Raw genomic sequence first — 26,009 nt, 5'->3', positions numbered from 1 at the left:
GACACCAAAAACAACAAAACTGTGTGTGCGTGTGTTGTGAGTTTACACGTCAGCAGTACTTTGTACATAATTACTAATTGATGTATCACATGACAAGGAAACAATAAACAGAGTTGTGCTCAGCCTCAATGCTCTGCATTCTCTGGTTCTGTCTGGGAAACAGCAGCTGCCATTCCAAAGCGTCTCTCCTCACACATCCATCTCCAGCTTCCTGTAGCCAGGTTCCAGACTGTAGACTTCATAAACAGGAGCACACAAAGAGCAACGGAAGCAATTGTTTCCACACACTGGGAGAAGATGCGAGCAGAGGCAGCACGATATGTCTAATGCTTCACATCCGCCGAGCGGATTCAATTTCCCTGACATCAACCCAACCAAAACAAATGTGGACTAAACTGTTTTTCTAATTATCATTGACAGTATGAACGCTGCGGTTGGAGGGCTGAGAGTGACCGTGATGCTGATGAAGATGACTGAGGCTTCCAGTTGGATTGTGGTCCTGCTGAGGATGTGACCGATTCTGGTGGCCATGAGGAAGATGATGATGGCGGTCAGTGTGTATTGTTTTCGGAGTCGTTACTGTCATTTCAGCGTGCTCTGTGTTCGCTTGATATTTGGATGAGGCTGTGGTGTGGTTGACATCAGATGGCAGTGTGTCATTCTTTGTGACGATGTCATTCGCTGTTGTAAAATTAGCCTGGGGAAGATGAGAAGAAAAAAAATATATTAGAAACAGCCCCAAGTATGGTGTAGTGGAATTCCACATTGGATCTCATTTAGCACTGCTTACTCTGACAGGCGAGGGTACATTTTCATCTTATTTTGAAGGGGAAGTTCTGCTTATCTGTTTGAAGGTCTTTTGATCGGTATATATTTGATCAGTGTATATATGACCGGGCCGCCCTTACTTGAATGTTTTTTTTAATATGCGCAGTACCCCAACGTGTCACCACATTATAGCCATTCGAATTGTTTCTATTGGATCATTGATTGTATTGGAACTGTGTTGGATGGTATTAAATCACATTAGGTTTCAAAAGTGACCAAACGGTTGCAGCTGATTGAACGTCACCACGACAATGACGGAGGAGGAAGACATCTCAAACCTTTTTGTTTCAATGTTTTCAATATTTCAATGTATATGGCGTGTGAGTGCATCCCCATTTGTGCTTATGCGATTACTCACAGAGCAGTTGCAGATGTTTTTATAATTGGTGGCTCTGATGGCAGCCTCGACATAAGGATAGTGCAGGAAGCTGTATGGAAGCACTATATGGAATGTGAGGAGACCACACCTGAACAGGATAGGAAAAGAGAATGACCTTTGACATTTAGAGTGTTGGGAAATGCAAACATTGCCAAGAAATATTTCATATATATATTTTTTAAATCTGAAGTATGTGTTCCAGGGAAAGAGGAGGCTGAGTTACCTGTCATAGATTAGGAAGTCATCTTTGTCACCCTCCAGCACCTCCCACACGTCATTTTGAAAGGGAGTCTGCTGGTAAACTGGAACATCAGCGGGTGCTTTTCTTTTCAGCTCCCAGTACATTGCTCTAGACAGAGAGTCTCGCTCATTAATTATCATGAAGGAAACCTCGGTCAGGTTGCTGCGGTTCAGCTTGTCACGCAGGCCTTGGATTCTAAAGATGAACACAGAATCAGAGGGTCATTGTCAGATTATCCTGAAATTTCATCTAAAAGCTGAAGATCCCCAAATTTTTGTCACTATAGTCTGTGTTCCGTGTTGCTGGTTAACCAGGAAGTTTTGCTTTCATCACATTTCTAGATGAGGTGAGGAGCTTAACTACATCTTTAGTGTTTGACCATGTAGCTGGACATCACGGGTGCCGAACCTTTCTTGACCGAAGATCTTTTTTTCACCACTATAATCCATCGCGATCGATTTGAGTCCAGTCCGCGGGTAACCGGTCGATCGCAATTGATGTATTGGGTACCCCCGCTGTACATCGTGTTCATCTGCCTGCACCCATCCCCCTCCTCCTTCCTGCAACCTATTCTTTGCTTTAACGTGAAAGTCAACAGTGGATTGTCAACTGTGTTAAAAAGGTGTTGCAAGCGGACGCTGTTTAATGCAACACAGTGTGAAAAATTCACTTGCTAGCATGACCTTATTATTAATAATGAGATTTTTCTTCACCATGAGATGCGGCTCACAAGTAGTGTTGTTACGACGTACAGTATGTGTCACTCCCACCACCACTGCTTTCAAAGTCATGAACATTGAATCTTAATGTTTCTTTCTTACCTTGAGGCCTGAGTGAGACAAAACTGTCAGCTGGCCTTCAGCAGTGCCACCACCACCAAGCTTCCTCGCAAGGCCTGCATGGGCGCCTCTCCTTTGATATCCCAGTAGGGGGCAGGTTTACAGATCCTGGTGCCTGCGTCCTCCCGCTCGACCAAGAGACTGGCCTGGGAGGCCAACAGCAAACCTGGCAAGGCCGCACATGTCCACAACAACAGGTGAGAGGACATGGTCCTCTCTGGCTGTTGAAGCAGACGCTCCTAAAAAAGGTCAGTCAGTTATGTCACTTTGTCTTACTCATTTGCAGCGCATTGCAGGGGATACTGGATGTGTACTTCACTGTAAAATTAATTATCATTACCCATCTATAACAAGAGCTGAAATTATACATTTGGTTGATAGACTGCGATGGACAGCAACATGATTTAATCATTTGGACACTTCTATAATCAAAAGAAAATATCATTACTGCTCATCAACGTTACAGAAAAGTAGGACTGGCATCTCTCTCTCTCTCTATATGTAAAATGTTCAAGTCCGACCAAAACAGCTCACCTCTGTGGTATCCTTGCTGTCCTTTTGACCTAAAGAGATCCTTACACCTCTGCTGTTTTTGAAGCTTCTGGGCTGGACTCTTGCCCCAAATCAAACAAAGAGGAGGAGTAAAACACTGTCCACACACAACGTAACACGTTTGTAACACAAGTGTTTTGGATTTATCAAGTCCAAGGTCCAAGCCGCTTTCTGAACTCTCACACAAGTTTCAAAGTTGCCTCTTTGTAGTACAACCTAAAAAGAACAAATTCTTGCTCTGAACTTTAGCTGTACGATTGATGGCTTACTTCCCTCACAGAGATTGTTGTCATTCTTACATCATTCACCTGATTTAGATGTGGCGATCTTCAAATTAAGTCGTGTTGGTTTCATTTCAAATTCATCGTGGTGGTGCCGAGAGCCAAATAGATGTGATTTGTGTCAATGTCCCACTCTTTATGGACCGCACGGTTCAGTCAATGCGTCGTTCTTGATCTTGTCAGCACTATCTGCATTTACTTTACCGGGAGGTTTTTTTTCCTTTTCCAAACCCTCTTTTATTAACTTAAGGTGTTTTTGTGTGCCATGTGTTGTTATTGAGCATAGTTTATGGTGCTACAATGAAGCATTAAAAATCGCATTTCTTGTACTGTTTTCTGTATGCCAAAAAAAAAATAAAAATGGAAGCATACAAATGTACATAGATTTATCATAACATTTTACCCATATAGAAAATGCGTAAACATGCTCCATGCGTATGCTATTTGCAGGCTTTGTTGCAGCGTTTTTTTAGCTGCCTGACAACCCCCCCCAAAAAAACCCCATTATGTAATAATTTCTAGATTATTGGGGTTGATAAAGTGAATTCCATTAGACTAGATACAATTCCGTTGGAACAAACATTTTGTGAGGGTTCTTTCGGTTTTCTACTAAAGTCGTGACACGAAACGAAGGTTGTGTTTGGTCTGCTAGTGGTCACATGGCTCAGTCTGTTGCATGTTCAAATGACAAACCTCAGCTTCCTCTTTTGCATAAACCTGGGATGCTCTTGTCATCTCAGTAAAGGGCACCCTCAATTCAATGGTGCAAAAAATAAATATATATATATATATATATATATATATATATATATCTATATATATAATAAAATTTAAATGGTGTTAAATATCCATCCATCCATCCATCCATTTTCCGAACCGCTTAATCCTCACCAGGGTCGCGGGGGGTGCTGGAGCCTATCCCAGCCGTCTTCGGGCAGTAGGCGGGGGACACCCTGAACCGGTTGCCAGCCAATCGCAGGGCACACATAGATGAACAACCATGCGCACTCACACTCACACCTAGGGACAATTTAGTGTGTTCAATCAGCCTGCCATGCATGTTTTTGGAACGTGGGAGGAAACCGGAGTACCCGGAGAAAACCCACGCAGGCCCAGGAAGAACATGCAAACTCCACACAGGGAGGCCGGAGCTGGAATTGAACCCGGTACCTCTGCACTGTGAAGTCGACGTGCTAACCACTGGACTACCGGGCCACTTTGCTGGATCTCTCATCTGGTTAATGAGTCACACAAAGAGCACAGATCAGGACAAGACACCAAGAAGGTCTTCCTCATCGTTGTCGCCAACATCCTCCGTTGGGCTATTGCAGGCGCCCACGAGTCCCAGGCCCAGCTCTGCCAGTTCCTCACAGCTCATGTCAGTCGTGACCATGATCTTGGTTTCCAGGCGGTTACATAGAGTCCGGTAGGAGGGCAACGGGTAGCCCAGCTCCCTCAGGTACTCGTAGCCTTTGGTGCCCACTGCGCTTCGAATCTTTCTGGCCTTCAGGATAGTCTCCGGAGACCAGACGGCTCGGCGAGAGCGTTTGGTGAGAGACAGAGCGCGGATCTGGTCCTCATACAAAAAGTTCTGGAGTCCCTTCTCAATACGGTCGAGCCTGTAGAGACGTTTCTTCATCTCCTCTGCCTGACACGCACAAAGCAACAGGTGATAATGTTGTTAAAAAAAAAAAGAGGATGTTTTGTCACCATCATTAGTAGTCCTCTTTTTTTTTTTTTAATCATCGTTTTTCACCTCCTTTTGTAGTCTTACGGTGTGCTGCATCTCTTTCTCCAGCTGTTTTTTGAGGAGGTGACATTGAGTGCAGGACTGCTGGCCCGTAGCTGTCCTATCTCCATCCTCCTCTTCCAGGCCGAGCAGGGGAGTGCGTCTAGCGTAGCCATGGTCACCAACGTTGGACTCCTTCTCCACTAAAGACAGAACATAACAATTACACAAACAAGCATACTCCCTTATTCTGCTGGTCACGTGGGTATAAACTATCGGAAATATCCTCCCAGTACAGAAAAACTGGAACATATTCATGATCTGTTTGTGATGCCAAGACAGTGAACTTTGACGCAGAAACCTGATGTTATTCTTGACGCATTTTTCTTTAGCATTCTGTGGCTTTTTTGCAACACTAAATAAGACAGTCAACCACCGTGCTGCCAATCCGCTTCTCTGTCCTGAAAATCACGCCATATCATTTGAGGTTCAAAAACAAAAAGACAATAGCATTTCTTTTCCAATAAAACATAAGGAGATAAGCAATTACAGTGCAAAATATGCTCAAAACAAAAACGTATTAGAACACGACACACAAACTGACGTGACCACAAAATATTTCAAAGTAATTGTAGATGTAGAATAGGGTAGCGTTGCATTTACCTAGTTCATGTTTCAAGGGCAGCATAATGAATGGAGTGGTAACTGCAGGGTAAGGAGGGTCTCCAGCGGTGAAGAGAGTTGGGATGGCATTGGGCTTCAATTTCTTTCCACCAGCTGGAGACTTTGCCAACTCCTCAAACTGACTCTGCTCAAAATGGTCCTACATTGTTAAGAGGAGTATACAGAAATCACATCAATAATATTTATTACAAAAGACGCCACAATAGTGAATGAAAAAGATCAAGTGTAAAAAAAAAAAGGCAGGCACATATCATCAGGAAACAGATGGGAAAGATGACCTTCATCAGATTACACAACAAAACTTTTTTTCTCTTTTTAATCACGACCCCTTAATAATATTAAGTACGTTTACCGGCTATCTGACTATATCACAATCTGTTTTGTTTGTTTTTCCGCCAAGATATTGACAGATACTGTACTCACTTGACAAAGTCTCGAGTGTGGAGTTGGTTCAAAGTCGCGTCGGCAATTCACAACCCATTTCTTCTTTCTGACAGGGTCTTTTGGAAATCTATAGAGCTGTTTCCCTATGCTGGTTGAATTGGAACAATTAGGAGCCGAGCATCCACCCATTGCGCACGGAAAATACACGGGCGTCAATATTATTAATATTTATTTGTTTATTTATTTATTTTATGCTGTCAGGCAAGCTCCGTAGAGGTAATCATTACTTTGTGTAAATCAAACTGTACGTTTTCACCGTAAAAAAACGATAATTGTCAAATGTGATCTCACTCACATAACGAGGATGCTCGGAAAATTATATGCAACGTATTAAACCTAAAATATAAAACATTCGTATCCAACTAAATGTTTCTGACTTTATTTGAGCCAAAATGGCGACCTCCGTTTAGCTAGCTGGGTATGTGACGTACTTTATGCGTCTGCATCAACCGCCTGAGATAAAAACAAAACCAATGGAAAAAGCGCATCAAAATAAGAGGTCTTTAGGATAAAATACAGCATGGAAAATACTGCAGGTTGCATTGTGATGTAAAATAAATCTGATTGATATTCTAGATAATATTTGGGAATTAGCATCTGCCGGTAAAACAGGCGTATGGTCAACTCTCTACGCGTATGACACCAAGGACCGGTAGAGCACGTTGTGGATGTGTTTACCTGCCGATTTCTACTCTCAGTCGGCACTCATTCAGTAGTTTTTCTACCTGCGTAAACAGTTATTATGACAATATGAATACATAACGTGGAATATATCATCAGAAGGCATTTTAGAATGAACGCAATTGATGATTTACTCACTTCCTGCCTGGAACTGCACAATTGACGCACCACATCGTTCCTTTTCGCTTTCCGTTAGTAAAATCAGCTTATACTGTTAAGAATGACGTCTTCATTTGTCGTTCCTGTAATTGATGTCCAGAATGGCAATTTCAAAGAACTTTGGCCTGCTATGGTTGTGGCGATCAAAACATCTTCCTTCGTTGCTGTAGATACGGTACGTGAAACATTACGACAGTAGTGCATCATCTGAATGAAGATGGATGCATTGAGTTACTTGGGTAGCAGGATTAAAAGATTCAATAAATGACCCCTAGTTATTGCAAATTATTGTCGTAGGAGCTGAGTGGCCTGGGAAATAGAACATCATTGCTTGCACAGTGAGTAAAAGTCTTCTGACTTTACAACTTTCATCTGAAATCCAGGAGAAGCATATTTTTGTAGCCTTCTTTCAATATCTTATCTTGAATATTGTGATACAGGTCTATAGAAGACAGATATAAAGCCATTTGTCATGCAGCCCGCTCTCGCTCCATCCTCTCCTTGGGAATTGCTTGCTACAAGAAATTCAGTAACAAGGTGCAACAAATGACATATTTTCCAATGACTTTGAATTTGTGACATACGGTTGTTTAACAGTGCAGCTCTGTAGTTATGTTGAAACATTAAAATTTACCCTCCTTACTTTTTAATCCAGGCCGCAGACACGTACCTGGTCCAGGTGTACAACCTCACTTTACTATGTTCAGAGGAGTACATCATTGAGCCTCAATCAGTGCAGTTCCTTGTACAACACGGGTTTGACTTCAACAAGCAGTATGCAAAAGGGATACCTTATCACAGGGGTAATAATAAGGTATGTAATGATCTCATTTGAGCTCATTGAATTTTCATGCCATAAACTCTACTCACCTTTCACCTTACTGTCTGTCATTCAACGGCATGCTGTGGAACGAAGCATATCCTTTGAAATTGTTTTGAAGCTTGGGGTCATGACATCCTGTCACCATTATTTGGGAAAATAATGTTTTTTGTTTTTGTTTTTTTGCCTCAAAACTGCCATTGGGACTTAATGCACAATTACATGTCAAATGCAAGTAATTGTTCAGCCCTAGTTTTGATGTTTCCTTTCTTTCTCTGTTTTGCAAGGGCGGCTCAGACAACCAGGGTGTTAATATCCGGGCTTTATTTACTGAGCTACTACGTGCAAGAAAACCATTGGTGCTCCACAATGGTCTCATTGATATTGCTTTTCTCTACCAGGTAGGATGTTTGCGTTCACGGCTTCATCCATTCTTGTTTTTTGATTATACTTTTTTCAGGTTGTAATGACTAACGTTTTTTTTTCCATTTTTATTTTTGTATAATCAACCATCTGTTTTTTTATCTTCTAGAATTTCTATGCACATCTACCAGATCGTTTAGTCAGCTTCACAGCCGACCTATCGGAGATGTTTCCTGCAGGCATCTTCGACACGAAATATGTGACAGAATTTGATCTTCGTTTCAGTGCCTCATATCTGGAATACGCCTATAAGAAATGGTGGGTGCTCTGAGAAAGTAAGAACAAGGATGAAAAAAATGTTCTCCTCATTTGACCGCTTTGCCCGTGTTTCTCTGCTCCTTCTAGCAAGTTGGATAACAGTCGAAATGAGGCCTCCGGTGGGACTGGACGTCATGTCTACCTTGAATTCTGTCAGTATGCTGGCGCCATGTCCCGCTATGTGGACTACAGAATCTGTCCGGCTGGCCCCCCCATTTCAGAGCAGGCTGACATCTGCAGTTCCTTCTCGGTTAGTTTCACCTAAACTTTGATCATGCTTATTCTAGTCCAAGTGAGTACTGAAGCTCTGGGAATAATTTTTGATTTGAAGAAAAGGGAATGGGAATCAAAACAGCCTGGCCAACGTTGCATCTCCATCAGCCAAACGATGCGAGCCTCCACTTGCACTTAGAGTGTATGGGGTGTTGCCACAAGAAATCACGAGTGGCAGAGGCACATTTTTTGTTGTTAGCAGTTCAATGTACAGCATAACCAAAATGTTTTCACAGGGCTTACATTTTTCCACATTTTGTCTTGCAGCTTCATTCCAAAATGGAATATATTCATGTCTTTCTCCACACAGCACCCATAATTACAATGCAAAAAAAGAAATTTAATTTTCGCAAATTAATTGAAAAGTAAACGGAAGTAATCACTGTCCATAAATATTCACAGCCTTTGCCACAGAGCCCAAAAGTAATCTTAGGTGCATCATGCTTCCATTTCCACTGATCATACTTGAGAGGTTCGTACAAATTAATGAAATTTTCTGGAGGCATAATTTCCCCATTTTGGGCCAACTTTAGGTTGCTCGTGTTTTATATTACCTGTATATATATTTTTTGCTGCCAGGAAATTCATCTTTTAAACATCATCAGCTCTCCCAATCTAAACTTTTCTCTATTGGCTTGCCTGGCAGGCGTTCGGCTGGTGTTCCAATGGCACCAAGTGTCCTTTGTCCCATGACACTGACCTTATCATTCTCCATGATGATAAATCTAAGGATGACAAGAAGAAAAAGCGGAAGCGTCAAAAGAAGAAAAAGGAAGGAGGGTTAGAGGAAGATTCCTCCAATGTGGAAGGTGCCCCCCAAAACAAAATGCCCCATTTGGAATTGAATCCAGACGAGGGTCATCAAGGGCTGTCTGCCGGATGTCTGCAAAGTGCCAATTTGATAGACAGCAATACAAACATCCAACTGCATGACGGGGAAAACGTGAAAACAGAGAGTGAGGAGAAGGAATTGTGTGAGGACAACGTGGAGTCTACCAACACTGAAATGAGCGGAAAAAGTGAAAACAAGGCAGATCCGGGCACGCACCGAGCTGGCTTCGATGCATTCATGACAGGATACATATTTGCCTACTCATGCACCCTGGTGAAGAAGGACGAAGTGGATGTAAGCGGAGAGGAGCAGATGTGGCTTCCCACCTCCTTCAATAAGGTCTACCTCAGTGGCAAGGCAACACCACTCAACATCGTCAAGAGCACCTTCTCCAAGTCATCCAAAGCCCACGTGCAAAAGATGGAAATGATTTGGGAGGGAAAGCAGGAGAGGATGGACAATTAAAGACAATCAGACTTATCAAAGGGCTTTGGAAAGCCAGTGTTATCTTTAGAGAGAGGAATGCTCAATGAACCATCATTCTCATGTTTTAATTGAACTTTAAAAAAAAAAAATTATTCATCTCAAACTACCTGTTTGATCATAAAGAAATTCAGTTCCCTTGTATTTTTTCGAATTAAAAAAGACATCTGGTGTATTACATCTGTCTCGGTCATTCTGTAGCAGTATTTTTTTTCTGCACAGAGCAACACAATGTATCTCAACAAGGGCAAGTAGCGTATTCATGTAAATGATTGTAAGCGATTGTGGCTGTAGTTTTCAGTGGTGAAGAAGAGGTGTCGTTCCCTCCAGTACAGGAGGGGGCAGCATTATGTTGCCGGGGTTTACACAAGCTGTCGTTTAAGAGGTCAAAAAGAAGAGCTCACTTCCGGCATGAGAGCGGCGCACAAAGCACATTGACAGCAGATTCCGTCTCAGTCCGTCGCTGAATCGCCTTGTTCCGCGTATGTATAATATTCTGATGCTCGGATGGCTTCATAAACTCCCGTGAATCTAACCGAGCTTCCAGGTCGCATAAAGCCATCTTGGAGTGCTGCGAACAATAATGGCAAATGATGAAATGGACTACAATATTGTGTTTCCAGATGAAGCGACCAGCGGTGAGCATCGTTCATTGACACTAGTGCTGTATTACGCCATAACGTTAGCCTAGCTTTCTTGCTAACTTTCTACGGAAAAGCGCAAATGTCAGTCTCCCATTAACGTGGCGAGGTCGCTTTATATTTACTTGGTTTGGACAGGCGACTCGCTACCATGCCGCGCTAATCCTTTTCTCTTTTCCAGAGACACACTGGCAGGGAACAAAAGAGCCTGTTGTGATACTGTTGGGATGGGCGGGCTGCAGAGACAAACACCTCACCAAGTACAGCTCCATCTACAATGAACAGGTTCAAGGTTTAATTGCGATTCATTTGGTCGTTTTAAAGCTCACTGATCTTCTTTCCTGATCCAGGGATGCGTCACTATCCGTTACACGGCCCCTCTCAAGACCGTGTTTATCTCTGAGTCATTTGGATACAAAGAACTGAGACGTACAGCCCTGAAGTTGCTGGAGATCCTCTTTGACTATGAGGTGGAGCAGAGTCCCATTTTCTTCCACGTATTCAGTAACGGTGGCTTCATGCTGTACAGATATATTGTCGAGCTTTTGCACAAGGACAAACAGTTCAGTTCCCTGTGTGTAATCGGGGCCCTTGTGGACAGCGCTCCGGGTAGCGGGAATGTCCTCGGGGCAGTGCGGGCCCTGGCCACTACTTTGGGGCCCAAAATAAGTCCTGTTTTGAAGTACCTCCTGCTTGCGCTCTTTGCAGTGACTGTTTTCCTGCTGCGAATCGTGCTGTACCCCTTGACCAAATATGTGCACAAGAACCACTATGACGCGGTGCAAGAGAGGCCGCCTGCCTGGCCTCATTTCTTCCTCTACTCTCGAGCTGATCAAGTGATCAGGCCAAGAGATGTCAGGCTCTTTGCAGACACCCTCAAGTTTAAAGGAGTTCCAGTGGACAGTTATGATTTTGTCTCCAGCGTCCATGTGAGCCATTTCCGGGAATATCCGGAGCAGTATACTTGCAAGTGCCGCAATTTCCTGATTGCTTGTATGAAGGACACAGATGGGACATTCATGAGAAAGAGACACCGGGTTCGGGATCAGTGAAGCATGTAAAACCCAAGTGGTGCTCTGGAAACTGAGATTCTAGCAAAATTCTCCAGGTATTTGACAGAGCATTGTGTGTGTGTGTGTGGTTTTTTAAAAAAAAAAAAAGCTTAATCAGAAATGTCCCAAGGTTGAATTCATTTGTCTGTGGAGTTGCAATCATTTTCTCTTTTTTTATTTATTTAATAACACACTTAAAACAGGTAGTTGATTGACACTGGATAAATGGGACTAAAGATACTGTAAATTGTATTTATTGTGTTTGATATGTGATGCCTTGTAGATCGGTTGTACTGTCGCAGTGTTAGAACCTAATTGAAATTGATATTACAGCATACACCACCAGTATTTAATCGTTGAGATGTATTTGTGAATTCCTTTTTGTTTATTTACCATCAGAACCTTAACACAGAACGTGCCGTAAAGTCAAAGGAGGAGTCAGAAAAGGACACATTGACGCAGATTGTTGATGCCATGTCCATAGTTGACATTTGGGAAAATGAGTGGCTGGCATTTGTCTGCACCAAACCTGGCCTGGGTACTTAATGTGTCGTGTGGAGCCGCATCGAGGAAAGGAAGGAAGCAAGAGGGAAGGTTGCGTATCAGCACGGACAAATGAACATTGATCATCGGAGTGAACACGATTCTCTCGTACTACTGTTCACTTCCTCCAGTGGTTCATTGACTTCACAGATATTAAAAATAAGTGCAACTGTTTGGAATGTAAGTGCTACATGAGCCCCCTCTCCCCCTTTTCTTGAAGGTAACCCCTTCAACATGTAGCGATCCAGCGGCAGTGAAGTGATCCATTATTGACCCTTTATCAGGTAACTTTGCGGGAAAAGGTGAACGAACGTGCGGCCAAAGTCAGCCATTAGCCCACTCTTGACCTTACCCATCGGCCATCCGTGCAGTACTCCCTCCCTTCCTGAGGAGGGCAGCATTGACTCACGCTTGACAACTAACGCACGACCGTCAATGGCCGCGTCCTGGGCCTCAGCAAGGCTATGCGGCATCAGTACCTCACATTCGAGACTTTTCATGTTGGCACCCCTTTGCGTAAGAATAGACGTGTGCTCTTGCTTCGTATTTGCTTAGTATTCTGCACCTCAAAATTCCTAAAGGGTCTTTTGTAAATTTCCCCAGTGTGGGACAAATAAAGGATATCTTTACCACTGATATTCAAAGAGGGCGCAAAAGATCGAGTTCGCGGTGGGTGGCTGGATAAAAAGACGAAGTGTAGTAAAAAAAAAAAAAAAAGAGGCCTTCATAGAGGAAATTACCCCACGAAGTTAATGAAGTCTCACAAGCTGATGAGGATGGAATTGCTGAGATGCGAGGTCAGCGCTTTCTCCTTAGCCTTTCACTCTTTTACAGAAAATGGCTGCAGTCAAGAACCATACTTTTAGAGGACACAGAGCACTCTAGGACGGTTACATTAATAGTATTAAGTGGTAGCACTCAGCAACACGGCCTCAATATTCTATATTCCAGTATTTTCCATTCTGACTTCACATGCGATATACAGTACATTGCCTTTTTTAACTGACTGTCATTTACAAGATTTTAACTTAAGGTTGCAATACACTATTAAAAATTTTGATACATCACTGGGGTCAAGCCGAAACATAAATCACAATTTCAAAATGTCATATTAAAAAAAAAAAATCTATACTCTTGGTCAGTCCACATATGGGTGTTATTTTATTTTTCATTGATTTATTTATTTTTACCACTGATGACAGGTTGGAACATCAGCTTCACAGTGCAGAGGTGCAGGGTTTGATTCCGGCTCCGGCCTACCTGTGTAGAGTTTGCATGTTCTCCCCGTGCCTGCGTGGCTTTTCTCCGGGTACTCCGGTTTTCTCCCACGTTCCAAAAACATGCATGACAGGTTTAATTAACATTGTCCCTCGGTGTGTGATTAGGAGCGCGAATGGTTGCATGTCTGCATGTCCCCTGCGATGAGCTGGCTACCGGTTCAGGGTGTGCCCTGCCTACTGCCCCCTGTTTTCGGGGTCTCCTGAGGGTTCGGCTCGATGCCAGCGATATGTTAAATACAGTGACTGCATTAAAAACGGGCCTGTTCACGTTCCAGTTGGGTCGATGGGCGATCCCGGCAAGGCTCGCAGAGCTTTCAAAAGATGCCATTCTGGCTTTTTTAGTTTAATGTCACTCCCAATAAGACCGGCTTGTATTTATGCACATGCTGACATTTGAGACGCTGCTCTGTGAACCTTCCTTCTAGATCATTGGATCGGATGGCCACTATTTTATCTGACAGTTGCACACACTCACGATCAAATAATATCAGATGGCAAAACTCTGATCTCTTTCCGTGTCTGGTTATTTGTAATACATTTCAACAAAGATTGACATTTTGATTTTAAATCTGACTTGCTATGACTTTATGGCCAAGGATAATAATAATGAAAAAAAATCCCATCTCTAAATTACCTCTTCATTGTGCAAATTCCTCTTTTTTTTGTGTCCTTTGAAAACATGTTTATCATACAATTGCTCTCAATGTGATCTAATTGTGAAAGGCATCAGTCTGGAGAAGGTTACATATGCAGTAGTAGAGTTTGTATATGCAGATTGGTCGGTCACATTGTCAACCAGTGACGAAAACCGCCAAGACAGCAAGACGCTTTTAAATGTATTGTCTTTCTCTCACTATTCATAGTGAGAAATGTAATTTTTCACTTGTAAATGGCAATTGTGTTAGAGTGAATAAAAGGTTTGCCTCTTGAACAGATTGTTCTTTTTTAAAAATTATTTTGAATGGGAAAATTGAACAATTCAAACAAGACCAGTCAGTACCCGCAAACCATTTGAGAGGTTGCAGTGAACCAGTCAACTCTGGCACATGACAAAGGGGGAAAATGGCAGTTATGGCGCCGATCGATTATTAGTCGCGTTCCCCTCACCGCAGCCAAAATACCGAAGACGTGTGCTGTGAAATAGGATTTAGTAGCGGTGTGGCGTTTTCATTTCTTCTATTCTCGACATCTATTCGAAAGGTTTTTCTTTCGACTTTTTTTTTTAAATCTCAGCCGTCACTAAAATGTGGTCGGGGGGTAATCCACCGTATAATGTTAGAAAATGTAAAAATCTTTTCATGTCTCTGTCATGTCTACTTTACATACGCATCCCAAGCAACACACGCTGGCTCATCCTCAGGTGCGCCACAGGGCTGGGGCTTTGTGATCAGGTGGAGTGGCCATCATTTGACAAGTAACTCCAGTCAACCCCTAATGAGCAAAGTATTTCACAGAAGTCAAGTTTAAGACAGCATGGGGGGCGGGGGGGAGGGGGTGTGGACACCCACTAAAGAGAAGCTTTTGCTTCACGAGCACACACCACACACACACACGTCAATAGGTCGAAATCCAGAAGACCAAAGTCTTCCCGCCTTTGAGTAACTTGAAACGGTCTCCTGGTGTTTTGGATTGAAGAAAGAAGAGGGAATTGATGTGTGCGGCCTGAGAAAGGGACTTGGTTTTTGGAACCAGCCAGGGAGGTGTCCCCGCAATCTACCCTGGTCTATCTAATCTCCTCAGCCCTCTACTTAAGAGCAAAAGAGGGAAGCGAGGCGATGGAATGTTAGATAAAGAGAGCGAAAAGGCAGGGAGGCAAGAGAGAGAGAAAGCAAGATGGAGAGTATGAGGAGCAGCCCTCAGCATGTGTGCAGCAGGCTGCCTCTCGCAGCCCATTCAAAGCCAGCGTGCGCACGTGTGTGTGTGTGGGTGTGTGTTCCTTCACAGATGTCCTTGAAAAGAACCCCCTCGGCTGTGCGGATCCCTGCTGCCACTAGAGAACATTTGACAAGCAGCAGGCTCTTGTTAGAGCGCTGTCAAATTAGAGGTGTGCGTGCGTGTGTTGAGTAAATGTCTGCGCCAGTGTGTGTGTGTGTTTTAGGCTGAGCACCGAACACTGTCAAATTAAAACTACCAAACAAAATGTGCATGTCACATATCCAGACCAGTGCATGCCGCTGGTGGGAAGCGTCACGCTTCTTTGTCTCTTTGCTTGTAGGTGGATGTTTGTGAACGCATGCGTTACAGGCATCATTTCAAGAAAATATGTTATTTATTTATTTGTTTATTTACAATCTTCTTTCATGTCTCTGCCAAACAAAAATATGGCAGAATAACACACACGCTCACACACAAACACGCACTATCCAACAACCTGTCAGGGGATTACTTGACTGGAATTTTAAAGTCAAAACGCTATTGAAGCATTTTATAACCATGTCATGTACAGCTAATTTCATCGCATTATTTGAGATCGTTGAAATAGTAGTGCAGCGGATTTTAATAACGATTCCATTCAGGACACTGCATGCACGAGCATGTGTGTGTTCATCAAACATGTCAATTTGTGGCAGGCCGCAAATGGCCCCCGGGCCGTCATTTGGACACCACTGGTACGATATGGAAAACATCATTGTGTAGATTTTGTCGGGCAACCAAGAGTTTGTACGGTGTTTTCTCCAGAGTGTATTTGTGTCACAGAATCGCTACAAGACGGAGGCTAATGCTACTTTCCCTTCATTAAGAATAAAATGTTATGATTTATGAAGTTGCCATCTGACTAATATCTTTAGAAGTTTTTTTTTCCCCTCCCTTATCTTGTGGCTGGGAGGCCGATTCATCTTCAAGAGTGATGAGGGGAGTTTGCTCCCTATGCAAAACGCATTAAAGCTAAATGAGGAGTCTATTACTCAAATCTGGTGGATAATCCGTTAGCTAAAGACCGCCGGCCGCTAACTAAGCAGATTAAGATATGTCATTGCGACCACCACCGGCTCGACAACGGTACACGATTTACGTTCCCGGATGCAAACGTGCACGCGCACGCAGGTTGGGCCTTCGAGCATCCCTGCATGCGCGCGCATTCTCAGTCGGGTTCGTTCGTCCCAAAGTTGCGCGTGCGCACACAGACACAGGTAATGCGCTCCTTCCGCACCCCGCCACTTATCTACATACGCTGTCTCCTTGCCAGTGCACTTCATAGAATTAATTCTCGACACACCAGCCACTCTTTATTTGCTGTTTCCTGTGTGTGTGTGTGTGTGCCTGTTTGTGTGTGTGAGAGAGAAAGAGGGATGCGCAGGGGACTCATGAAGAGGCCATGTTTGTATGAACGTGGGCAATTCATCATGCCTTGATTAACACACAAGCTCACCCTCCCTCTTGTTCTCGCTGTGCTTTCGGTCGTGTGGTGATAATTACAAATTATTTATTCCTACTGGTTAATTGGCTCTTTTTTTTTTCACACCGAGACATATTTTTAACAAAGTCTCCAAACACCGCTGTTATAAAAGTCACATGTTGCTACATAAATACATTTCCTTTACATTACATCACCTTATCCAGAGTAAATGGTTAGAAATGTATATATAAATAAAAATCGGACATGGTGAGATCAGGAACACGTTTGGTTTCATGCGCGTTAAGCGCGAGGCTATTTGTATGCCGTTCCCGGCGTTACAATATCTGTGACGATCAGTCATGCAGCATGCAAACTAATCACAATATTGACATTTTGCACCGACTCTAATGTTATCATCGGAAACACTTTTGACTGCGCCAGCTGGTGCCTCCACTGTGAACTAATGCAACAAAGGAAAAGCTTGGGGGTAGGCGGGGGGGAATAAACCTCGAGGTCGAAACAGAATCATGCACCGCAGCTGCCTCACTCAAGCTAATGGACCTACACGGACCTCCAGTTTAATCCCGCTCCCACCACTAGAACCAGGGGACCACGCGTGAGGAAGGAAGCCTTTTCTCTCAGGGGGCGAGAAAAAAAAAAAACGCAGTAGTATATTCTGTCCGTAACAATGTGACTGTCAAATATAAATTTTGTCAAAGTACTAACAAAAGTATTGTTAATACTTTGCTAGATTATCTATTGACTCCTGAGGTGCGATTGTGAACCGGAATTTGGCTACGCGTGCCCTGCGATTGGTTGCCGACCAGTTCAGGGTGTCCCACCCCCACTGCCCGAAGACGGCTGGGATAGGCTCCAGCATGCCCGCCACCCTTCTGAGGAAAAGCGGATTACAAAATGGACGGATGGATATTGGATTCAATAATCATGATGAACAAAACCACCATTTTATTTTATAAAAAGTTGCAATGTTAAAATTGCTGTTTTTCTGAACGCAGCTGCCATTCTTAATCAATTCACGTGTAATTTGAAACACGGCTGAAGACAATACGCGGTGGTCTTGGTCGGGTGTCCCCATCACGCCAGACCTTGGAGCGGGTTGACCTGTGCTGGGCCCGTCTTGTTCCCAATGGCCGTTTGTTGCTAATTAATTGACTGAAGCCTCTTCTGTCATGCTGAATGGAACACAAACTGAATGCATTAAACATGACCAGACCTCCTTGTACTGCCAGGGACACAAAGTCTAGAAGATGGAGAGGAGGAGACAAACAGAGACGATAAAAAGAGAAAGGATGGGCACCAACAGAACGTGGCTTTTCAAACACAAAGTCCACAATTTGACACAACGTTCAACGGAAACCGATGGTCTGGCTAAAATACGAATCTGCAGTAGCTCATTTCCAGGCATTGTCAGGTGACGAGCACGCAGATTTCCTCTTTGAATCCCACTGCCAAAGCTGGAATGAAAAATTGTACAAGCCCATCCATCCATCCATCCATCCATCCATCCATTTTCTACTGCGCTTAAACAGGATTGTGCCAACCCCCCCAAAACCCTCCACCTCTGGCAGTCCAAAAATGCAAAGAACAAAAACAAGACGTAAACACACTGTTAGCTTATATGATGACTGCTACATTGCATCCGCGACTTTTCTCCTTGTAATTTTAATTGTGGCTGCTCTTTCATTTGTGTCTGGCCACGGCACAAGCGTAATGTCGCTTCCAAATTGACTATTTCTTTTCACGTCGCAATCATGGAGTCGGTGGCTCGGCCGACATCCTTGTTGACTGCACGCAAAAAAAAAATAAAAATAAAAGATTTGCGATCACAAATATTGAACGGGTTGCAAATTCACTATTTTCCGCCATTTTACGAGCATGAAGGGGAGAACCCAGGGGCGTTCCATCAGGGCCAGCAAGGCCTTCTCTGCTGGCCTAAACATTCTCAGAAAAGTAAATTTAATAAATGTACTTTTCTGAGAATAACATACATTTAATTTGTTATTTTATTTTCATAAATATAGAAACAAAATTATTCTCTGGATTCTTTACGTCATATTATTTCCACTTAGCCGAGTGGCTTATTTTAAATAACATTGAAAGCCACTCGATAAATAACTTATTTATTATGGTAGAGTTTTTAACCAATCATATTTCAGATAGCTCGTGTTGCCAGGTAAATTAAATTTGCTCGGGGCCTTCAGATTAAACAGAGCTGTAAATGAACGGGCACAGTCAACTTGCAATAGCCAATCAGATCACGAGTCTGCGTACCAGGGCAGGGCCAGCGAGAAGGGTTTACGTCGACACTGGACGTGCGCGTTTGGTGATTGGATTAGCGCCTGCTTAGAGGGCGCTGTTGCTGCATTTTGACCCAAAATGGCCGAAGGAGAAGACGTTGATCTGGTTGCAGGACTACTTTCCACACAATTTTCAAGACGGACCTTCCACTGGATTTACCAATTTAAGTTGTTTTACCAAGGCAGCAAGGAAACATCAGAGCACGGCTGGGCACTTACAAGCTACGGTGCGTTTAAAAACGTTTGGGGACACTCGCGTAGGTCTGCAGCTCAGTGAACAGGCACTACATTGGTGAGTAAATGTATTTTATTTTACATTTCTTCTTATTTTATTTCGTTAGTATTAATGGTAATGAAATAAAATGACAAAGATACAAAAATGTATCAAATAAATCAGCTCACCTCCAATTTATAATGGCGCATTGTAGTCAGCTTCGTGCACTAAAATTCATTCAATCTCAGCTGCTCAACATTTTCAGTTATTTGCTGTTGTATAGCCTATTCTCAAAATGCAAATGATCTGTTAATTTTATTTTCAAAGAATAGTTTGTTTTGTTATTGTATTGTATTGTTATGTGTGGTTGGTGTCTTATATGAAACTGCGGCATTGCACAATTTATTGGGCAGACTTGTTTATGATCACACAGCGTAATTTGGGTGGCATTTTATTTAGTATTTTTAAAATCTTTTTATTTTTGACAATATCTGTAAATTTAGTTTCCTGCTCTTAATTGTGAATGCATACTTGATGGTTTTAAATGCTCCTGAAATTAAGTGCTGCTTGATGACTGATGAGCCTATACTGTATTGCGTTAATGTATGTGACGTCACTGAAGGCCTAAGGTTGAAATGCACGGCCGCCACTGGGAGAACCACTCTTTACGAAGCGTACACTGCGACCGCAGCACTGCGACCAACTTTAAAATTGTACATTCACGTGGGCAACGTTTTTCAACAATGCATTTCTTGAGAAACGTGACATCAAGGTAATAACAAAAGCAAAAATATATACAGTATATTATAATAATAATAACCACGATAAATTCCGATTGGATGTTGAGAGGTACTCAAAAGATAGGTGTGGCTCTTTGAGAGTTGACTGGACATACTCACTCACAAGGCACATGCACACAAAACCGTGCGCACACGCACACGATAGCAGAAGCCAATGTATAAATTGCCATTATCGGAGCTGCCGCCAGTGGCAGTGGCACCCCCACCAAGATCACCTCAGCTGACAAAAGTTAATTTGCGCTAATGATGCTTTACTCCTCTCATTACCTTAAATCATCGCCCCCCACCACCCTCCTCCCGCCCTTTCCTTCTTGCACAGAAAGCAGACGAGAAATGCAAATAGAAAAGTGCAGTCAAGAGAACCGCAGAGAAAGTGTGTGAGAATGCCCAATAACAATTCACAAAGCAGTCAGCAGTTTGTAACTGCGTATGGTTGAAGCCGATATTCTCCAAACAGCTCTCTGCCCGGGCAGTCCTAAATATTTCAAAGCCTGGTATAATTACCAAAGCCATTCAAGATCTTTTTTTGATGACCGGATGGCGACGCCCACGCTCAAGCGTTTTTACTGTGCAACCTGCCGACGAGTTGTATTTATGTTGCAGGCTTAAGTGGTGGACTTTGTAACGATAACACGGTTGATGTCTAACAAGTATGGAGTGTTTCATGATTGAATTAACTTTTTACAATGCAAATTGGAATATTATCGCACCATGTGTGGACTAAGCTAATGGGTATTTTAATCATACTTCGTTGAATGTAGACCCAAATGGTCCTGCAGAACGTTATAGAAAGCACTGTTTGGAGTTTTAAACAAGGCTAAAAGGTATACATTCCATTTAGTTATTTTTTTGTGTGCAGATGACACTCGCTCATTAACCTAGTTACTTGTGAATAAATGACATTCACAGCTTGGGTGGGGCTGTTAATCTCTTCTTTGATCATTTATGGATTTTACACAGTGCATAAGGCCTCGAGGAGCTTTTCTGATTGTCATCCGAGCATCATTTTGCTCGTCCTCCATTTCAAGGCGATTGATGGATGCTAATGTACACAGGTACTTTTATGTTCTGAGTGACATCAGCAATCATTCAGCCCCCCCCCACTGACAAGCGCACCATTCCACTGTGATGCCGGGAGCAGGCCATGTGAGTGATGATCACTCACTATGAAGGGGTGAAGGAGCAGGAAGTAGCTTTCGTGATGGATCAAAAGGTTACGTGGCAACCAGGCGAGGGGATTCCTGCATGACAGAAACATTCTTCAAAAGGACAGCGGCCAAAGAGATCAGTCCTCCAAATAGACAGCGTCCAGTATCTAGGCTGATGTGTTTGCCTCATCTTAAGACATCCTGTCTGTCCGTGTCTTCATCTTCATCACTTTCACCCTGATCTGCCCCTGATGCTCTCCGCTAAGCCTGATTCCGCTTTATTTCAACCGGACACGTTTCCTATCAGCGTCATTCTGTTTTTTTGGGTCATGCTAACTTTTCATGTGTCAGGGGGGGCATTATAATTGAAATCATATCAAGAAGTCAAGAATAATAGTTTATGGAACTATTGTTTAAGTGATTGTAATGGGGTGTTTGGCAACAAAACCATGCTTACAACGTCTCTCTCATTTGTTACATATGAGAATTTGAAATTTTGGTTCATATTTTAGCAAGCTTCATGGAATTTGCCATGTTTGAATTGCTTTTGCGGGCCATATTAAATGATGTGGCGGGCCAGATTTGGCCCCCGGGCCTTGACTTTGACTCCTGTGCTCTATGGACTATTTACAGTTGTTGAACCAAGACAAAAATAGTTCATGTATTTATTATTATTTATTTTTTATTGACTTCAGAGAAAAAGACCGTGTAATAAACATTACCTGTTAAATGTTCATCAGTGTTTTTTTTAAAAAATATTATTACAATAGAAGGTCAGGAGGTCATCAAGAGGTGACAAGAAGGTTGCAAATTAAGTGATTGTATAACATCATCTTGTTTTTTTCCGTTTTTTTTTTTTTTTTTTTTGCTTGTACTTGTGAGGACTGCGCGACGGCCTCCGGGAAGGTATCGAATCAAAGGCCCAAACATAATAAAGGTAATTTACTGGCGAAGCAAATTCCTTTGCTCTGGGCCTCCACTCCATGTTAAACAGACAGCTGACCTTTAGTGTCTGATTTCATAAAGAGGGCCAAAATCAAATTAGGCCTGGACAGGAAAGGTCAAACGCAAAAGCAGTTGCGGTGGGAACGTCGCCGCTAGCCGGCTGGAGATACGCAGCGCGGCCACAGCTGTGCGGAGCGCTACCCTGTGCATGCCTGAGTGTGTGTCTATACTGCATGGGTGTTTGGCAGTGAGAGGGGTCGGGGGCGGGGGGGAGCTGATGGCAGTTAGCCTCTGTGGCCTCTGAAGCCGTTAGCAGAAAGGGCAACATATCTGACATGGGTGCTGTGCTCCCTTTTTATGACCCGATTGCCACACAACACGTGCGCATGGCTTGGTGTGGTTGTGGCTCGCACTTTAAGGGCATCTCATCCTGGAAGGGTTTTTTTTCTTTTTACAAGATTCTTTCCTTCTCAAATGGGGGTTGGCATGCATGATGACATTTTTTTTAAAACAATCTTTACGCTTTTGTCGCAGTTCAAATAAATTCAGCTCTCTTTCCAGCCCTCTCCAACACCACGAGAGATTTGAAGTGAAACAATGAAGATGCACTTTTGTCTTCAGTTCCTACTTGTTTGTTGGGCGTTTTCCTTCCAGCAAGTGAAATGTAGGTTCAAACGGATTCAGGTCAAGTGATTGACTTGTTTATTGTGGAACATTCCACTTGTTTCCCTTTGAAAATTCTTTCCTTGCTTTCACAGCATGCTTATTATTAAAAAAATACGGGTTATTGTCCATCTGCGTTGTGAAGTGCCTGGTGACGGAAATAGTTCAGCTGTTGTGAAATGTGAATCTTCATTTTTCATATGTGGCCAGCAAATGGTTGCTGTCCACTCCAGAGTGTACCGCATTGATCACCCAATGTCAAATGGGATAGGATAGCATTCTTGTATGTGGCTTTCGTAACCTTATGATACCACAACATTCAAATGAGTCATATGCATGCCACAGACTCTACAATCTCGCGCTATAAAAAAGAAAACTAAGGTTTGCACAATACTGTCTAAGAGGGACTCATTTAATAATGCTTTTGGAGGCAATATCAATTCTCACGCCTAGACGTGAGTGAGCACAGTTGTACACAAAAGCGGTGCAGACCCCCTCAAACAAATACTTCACCAATTGTGAGTTTCCTACCTGTGTACATGGTTGGAGCAATTGCAAGTGTGTGCGTGTCTGTATGCATACGAGGAGACATGGTTAATGTTGATTGTGCTGCCTCACAGCCAGATGCTGAGAGTGCCGTGTCTGCTGAATGAAGGAGATGATGGTAACAAGCGCGGGGAGGCGGTCAACACCCCCATGTTTACAATATGGAGGTGCTAAACCTGTCGAGATCATAACTACCGCATACTGCTGCGGGTGTGCGTGTGCGCGCATTAATACCACCTTGTCCTCCACCACTTTGTTGTCACATGCCTCATCTCCAGGCTCTGTGTGGCTTACCAGACCCTCCAGCAGAGAGAGGGGAGAGGGGAACGGGAGTGGGGTTGCAGTGGGGCAGCTGAAGAGGAGTGTGTGCTTCAGTGAACAAATGAATTCAATTTTGTTGTTGTTGTTGTTTCACGAGTTCATTAGTGTTTTTTTTCTTTTGTCAAAACAAAGAAGGAGTGCCTTTTCCCTGTCCAGTGCAAAGTGTGGGCTAACTGTGTGCATGGGTGGATTTTTTGTTCTTTTGAGTATTTTTGTAGACACACATGGTTAGAAATGACATTTGCGCCGTTGTGGGCGCGAACACAGCCGACTTACTGTTGCCTTCCTTTTGAATTCAGTGCAGGAGAGGAGCATGGTCTACTTTGGGCATGGCAGAAGCAGAAGTAGACTCGCTGGAGTCCATGCAGAAGATCGAATTGCGCAGAATACGTTTGGCCAAAGTGATCACGAATCACAGATGTGAAGTCGACACCATCGCCATTGTACGTGTCTGTGTGGGACACTCAGAAGGGTGTCCCACAGACACCTATAATGGCTATTTTGTAAAAGCGGGTCCACAACAAGTCCGAACCCATACTGGACGGTGGAGGACTTCGACTTCACCATTGTATTGAGGTAAAAAGGCTCCAATGTAATTGCTCTTGTAGAACAGTTGAAGTTAAAAGCCAACACAGTTATCATAATAGGCCACGCCAAACGTCAGCCAGCTCACTTTTTTTTTTTTTTTTTTAAAGGCAGGCTTAATTTCCCATGATGATGACGATAATGATCAAGCGGACAACATGCTCAGAAACAATTAGAGCTGGCTGCTGAAGTGGACATTTTCTCTCAGTGGAACATCAAGGGCCAGGGCATAAATAAGTCCTCTTGTCAGCGATTGCCAAGTGACAGCTAATGACTCCATTAATATGCAAAATAGCCGCCATTTTTCTTTGCTTTTCTACATGTGTGTGTGTGTTTGTGTGCGCGCGTGTGTGTAAGACACTTTCATGTACTTGGCCGGTCCAGTGCAAAGTGACCAGCGGAAGAACATTTCTAATTCGAGTCAATTATGTCATTGAGCTCGTTTCGATGTTCATTTGTATGCAAATGGGGAGCCTGTTGGTTAAATCGACTGAACCTGGCATCTGACAACACAGAGAACAAAAATTCTCACGGAATATTGACCCATATTATTCAGTTTTTTTTTCGCGGATCGGGGTTGACCACGGTGTATGTGGGAATTACTCAGCTCACTTTTTCCTCTTTATATTTTTCCTCTTGGCATTCAAAGACAAATATAAGAGTTGGAATGGGCCAGTGGAATCAGCAGGTAATAGTTTTGGACCCTCATTTAGGACTGTGAGAAAAGCAGCATTAGCAGTAAACCGCGTCATTGTAGAGGGCAAACATTGCAAACGTAACACAGTTAAAACATGAAACCCACAATTTAAAGAACAATAGAAAAGCGCTTTACCTGTTGGCTGCAGACCGGGTCAAGATATTGCAACTTTGGTTCTGTTTGCCGGACCTGTATCGCGTGAATCATCAGCCTCAATCTGAGAGCTCTCATTTGTTAGATTGCAGTTTTTGGATGGTGTTGCCAAGCCTGAAAAATAGAATTAGCCATTTGCCAGGACTGATCATAAAAGTTAGCATACCTATTAATGGAACAATGCAAAGGTCATCCAAATCCATGACTTTAATATGGTAGTCATTGGATTACGTTACCAATGTAATTGGTAACTCGTAACTGCATGGGGAGTACATTTTCAAAGTAACCCTCCCAACCTCGGCTCGTCGTATCGAAGTATGAAAGTTTAAGTCTCACAATTTCTTTGATCTCAAGTTGGTGGTCGCGTCGTAGTTTTTCTCTGACCGCGAAGTGTTAAATAATCTTTTCATTTGAGTACCAAATGATGAAAAGCGCCGATAAATTCCAATCTTGAGGTTGATCCGGCTCTTATCTAGCGCAAGCTGCGGACTCGTGGCATGAAACGGAGAGCTCATCACTTTGCCACCTATCACCCGTAAAATTCACACCTACGGTTTAGCAAAGCAGGCTCGCTCCCAGTAAATGATTCCTTGATCCATCATTCTGCTGTGATCTGATCTCCCGGGTTGTTGATTAGATGCTTATTGGAGGAAGGAGCAAAGATATCAATATGATCAAGGGGGAGAAAAGGTTGAGTGCGATGGGGATGCAGAGAGGACGGGGACGGAATGCGCACCTAACTTGCTGGCTATGATATGCTCATCATTGCTGCCTCATTAATACCACTAAAATATCTTGGTGACATTGAGCAGCCATTACAGCAGCCATCAGCAGTTAATGAACAGACAGCGTCCGCAGCA

General features: G+C 43.2%; 4 protein-coding genes across 6 annotated transcripts; 2 read left to right on the top strand and 2 right to left on the bottom strand.

Annotated features, from left to right (window-relative positions):
• Positions 1-24: 24 nt before the first annotated feature.
• Positions 25-2,935, bottom strand: LOC147184787 (selenoprotein Pb-like). The gene is made up of 5 exons (XM_086104693.1): positions 2,822-2,935; positions 2,270-2,526; positions 1,431-1,643; positions 1,187-1,295; positions 25-697 (listed from the first exon to the last, which is right to left on the bottom strand). The coding sequence occupies exons 2-5, from the start codon at positions 2,494-2,496 to the stop codon at positions 404-406; spliced, it is 843 nt and encodes a 280-aa protein (XP_085960819.1). The 5' UTR covers positions 2,497-2,526; positions 2,822-2,935; the 3' UTR covers positions 25-403.
• A 1,369-nt stretch (positions 2,936-4,304) lies between these two features.
• On the bottom strand, positions 4,305-6,106 carry LOC147184786 (THAP domain-containing protein 1-like). Its single transcript, XM_086104690.1, has 4 exons — positions 5,957-6,106; positions 5,513-5,672; positions 4,877-5,052; positions 4,305-4,768 (listed from the first exon to the last, which is right to left on the bottom strand). Exons 1-4 carry the CDS (start codon positions 6,104-6,106, stop codon positions 4,385-4,387), a joined length of 870 nt encoding a protein of 289 aa, XP_085960816.1. The 3' UTR covers positions 4,305-4,384.
• A 241-nt stretch (positions 6,107-6,347) lies between these two features.
• LOC147184785 (target of EGR1 protein 1-like) lies at positions 6,348-10,084 on the top strand. Its single transcript, XM_086104688.1, has 8 exons — positions 6,348-6,992; positions 7,115-7,155; positions 7,258-7,354; positions 7,473-7,631; positions 7,925-8,038; positions 8,170-8,318; positions 8,406-8,568; positions 9,238-10,084. Exons 1-8 carry the CDS (start codon positions 6,879-6,881, stop codon positions 9,886-9,888), a joined length of 1,488 nt encoding a protein of 495 aa, XP_085960814.1. The 5' UTR covers positions 6,348-6,878; the 3' UTR covers positions 9,889-10,084.
• Positions 10,085-10,325: 241 nt separating this feature from the next.
• Positions 10,326-12,316, top strand: LOC147184784 (transmembrane protein 53-like). 3 transcript variants are annotated; one of them, XR_015100122.1, is made up of 4 exons: positions 10,326-10,544; positions 10,729-10,832; positions 10,898-11,655; positions 11,999-12,316. XR_015100122.1 is itself a non-coding variant. In XM_086104692.1 (3 exons), the coding sequence occupies exons 2-3, from the start codon at positions 10,775-10,777 to the stop codon at positions 11,597-11,599; spliced, it is 735 nt and encodes a 244-aa protein (XP_085960818.1). In that variant the 5' UTR covers positions 10,326-10,544; positions 10,729-10,774; the 3' UTR covers positions 11,600-12,316. The 3 variants fall into 3 exon arrangements, 2 of the variants coding, with proteins under 2 accessions (XP_085960818.1, XP_085960817.1); XM_086104692.1 differs by having other exon boundaries at positions 10,729-10,807; positions 10,898-12,316; XM_086104691.1 differs by having other exon boundaries at positions 10,898-12,316.
• Positions 12,317-26,009: the final 13,693 nt, after the last annotated feature.

This window comes from Hippocampus guttulatus, unplaced genomic scaffold (genome assembly GCF_054856545.1).
Source record: "Hippocampus guttulatus isolate MCC_2025c unplaced genomic scaffold, RoL_Hgut_1.0 HiC_scaffold_77, whole genome shotgun sequence".
Classification (NCBI taxonomy): domain Eukaryota; kingdom Metazoa; phylum Chordata; class Actinopteri; order Syngnathiformes; family Syngnathidae; genus Hippocampus; species Hippocampus guttulatus.
The sequence above is the reverse complement of the archived record's forward strand: the minus strand, read 5'-3'. Positions and strand labels throughout refer to the sequence as shown.